Below are 1,162 nucleotides of genomic sequence, written 5' to 3' on the forward strand. Positions count from 1 at the left end.
AAAAAAAGGTAATAATAAATATCTGTGTCCCAGGCTTTTTATAGTTACAAAAATCATAAAGTAAATGATGAAAAGTGTGACATTTTCAGAAATCTAAAGCTTACCTATTGATTGTGGAGAATCCATGTAAGGGTTACATTTTGCATAGTGGGAGCGGTCTGTAGCCAGCATCACTTCAAATACTTTATCTGTCTTGATGATTCCATTTTCTGAAACAAATGAGGTAAATATTTTCAGGAGAGAGACACGATCAGAGGTATTTTAGAATAATTACACCAGTTGTGCTGCACAGACTGAACTGGTAAAACGATCAGAAGCTGCTGCAATGCCCCAGGTAACGGCAACCAGGTCTTTAATAACAATAAGGACAAAGAAAAGTAGAAGGATAATGAGATGTTTGGTAGGTAATATATACCTGACTGACTGGATTTGGGGGTGGGAGTGGGGATAATTGTTGAGATGCTAATGCCATTTACCAATTTAAGAAATCCTGGAGAAAGATCAAAGTTAAGGGGGAAAACGGTAAGTTATCTATTCAGTTAGGGGCTTTGGAGCATACAACGGGAGCCATTCTGTAGTCAGTTGGACACGTGGATCTGGAGCTCAGAAAAGAGATCTAGAATAGAGATATAGATTTCTATTTATGATGGACGGCAACTGAAGCAATCAAAGTGAATTCAAAGTGGCCAGAGAATACATAGAGAAGAAAAACAAAGCCTACATTTAAAAGTCATGCAAAGAAAGCAGAGCCATCAAAGATAAGGAGCAGTAACAGAGGCAGGATGAAGACCAGGCCAATATACTGTTGTAGAGCCCAGGAGAAGTGAATTTCTCAAGAAGAGAACCAAGATCAATAATATGTATTTGCCTTCCCTAACAGTTATTTGAGATAAAGGCCAGGTACAGCAGCCCATGCCTATAATCTTAAAGCTCTGGGAGTCCAACAAGAGAGGATAGCTTGAGCCCAGAAGCTTGAGATCAGGCACGGCAACATAGTGAGACCATCTCTACAACAACAACAAAAATTAATTAGCTGGGCATAATGGCACAAGCGTGTAGTCGTAAACACTCAGGAGGCTGAGGTGGGAGAATTGCTTGAGCCCAGGAGTTTGAGGTTAAAATGAGCTATGATCATACCACTGTACAAGGCCAGGTGCATAGA

The 1,162-nt window shown here is 40.1% G+C and overlaps 1 protein-coding gene across 1 annotated transcript in view; it reads right to left on the reverse strand.

Annotated features, from left to right (window-relative positions):
• Positions 1 to 1,162, reverse strand: part of PCMT1 (protein-L-isoaspartate (D-aspartate) O-methyltransferase) — a 54,412-nt gene that overhangs the window by 31,634 nt on the left and 21,616 nt on the right. The window contains 1 exon segment of the mRNA XM_017505737.2: positions 82 to 209. Within this exon segment, the coding sequence (XP_017361226.1) occupies positions 82 to 209 (128 nt within the window).

The sequence above is a fragment of the Cebus imitator genome, unplaced genomic scaffold, assembly GCF_001604975.1.
Source record: "Cebus imitator isolate Cc_AM_T3 unplaced genomic scaffold, Cebus_imitator-1.0 Scaffold341, whole genome shotgun sequence".
NCBI classification, from domain to species: domain Eukaryota; kingdom Metazoa; phylum Chordata; class Mammalia; order Primates; family Cebidae; genus Cebus; species Cebus imitator.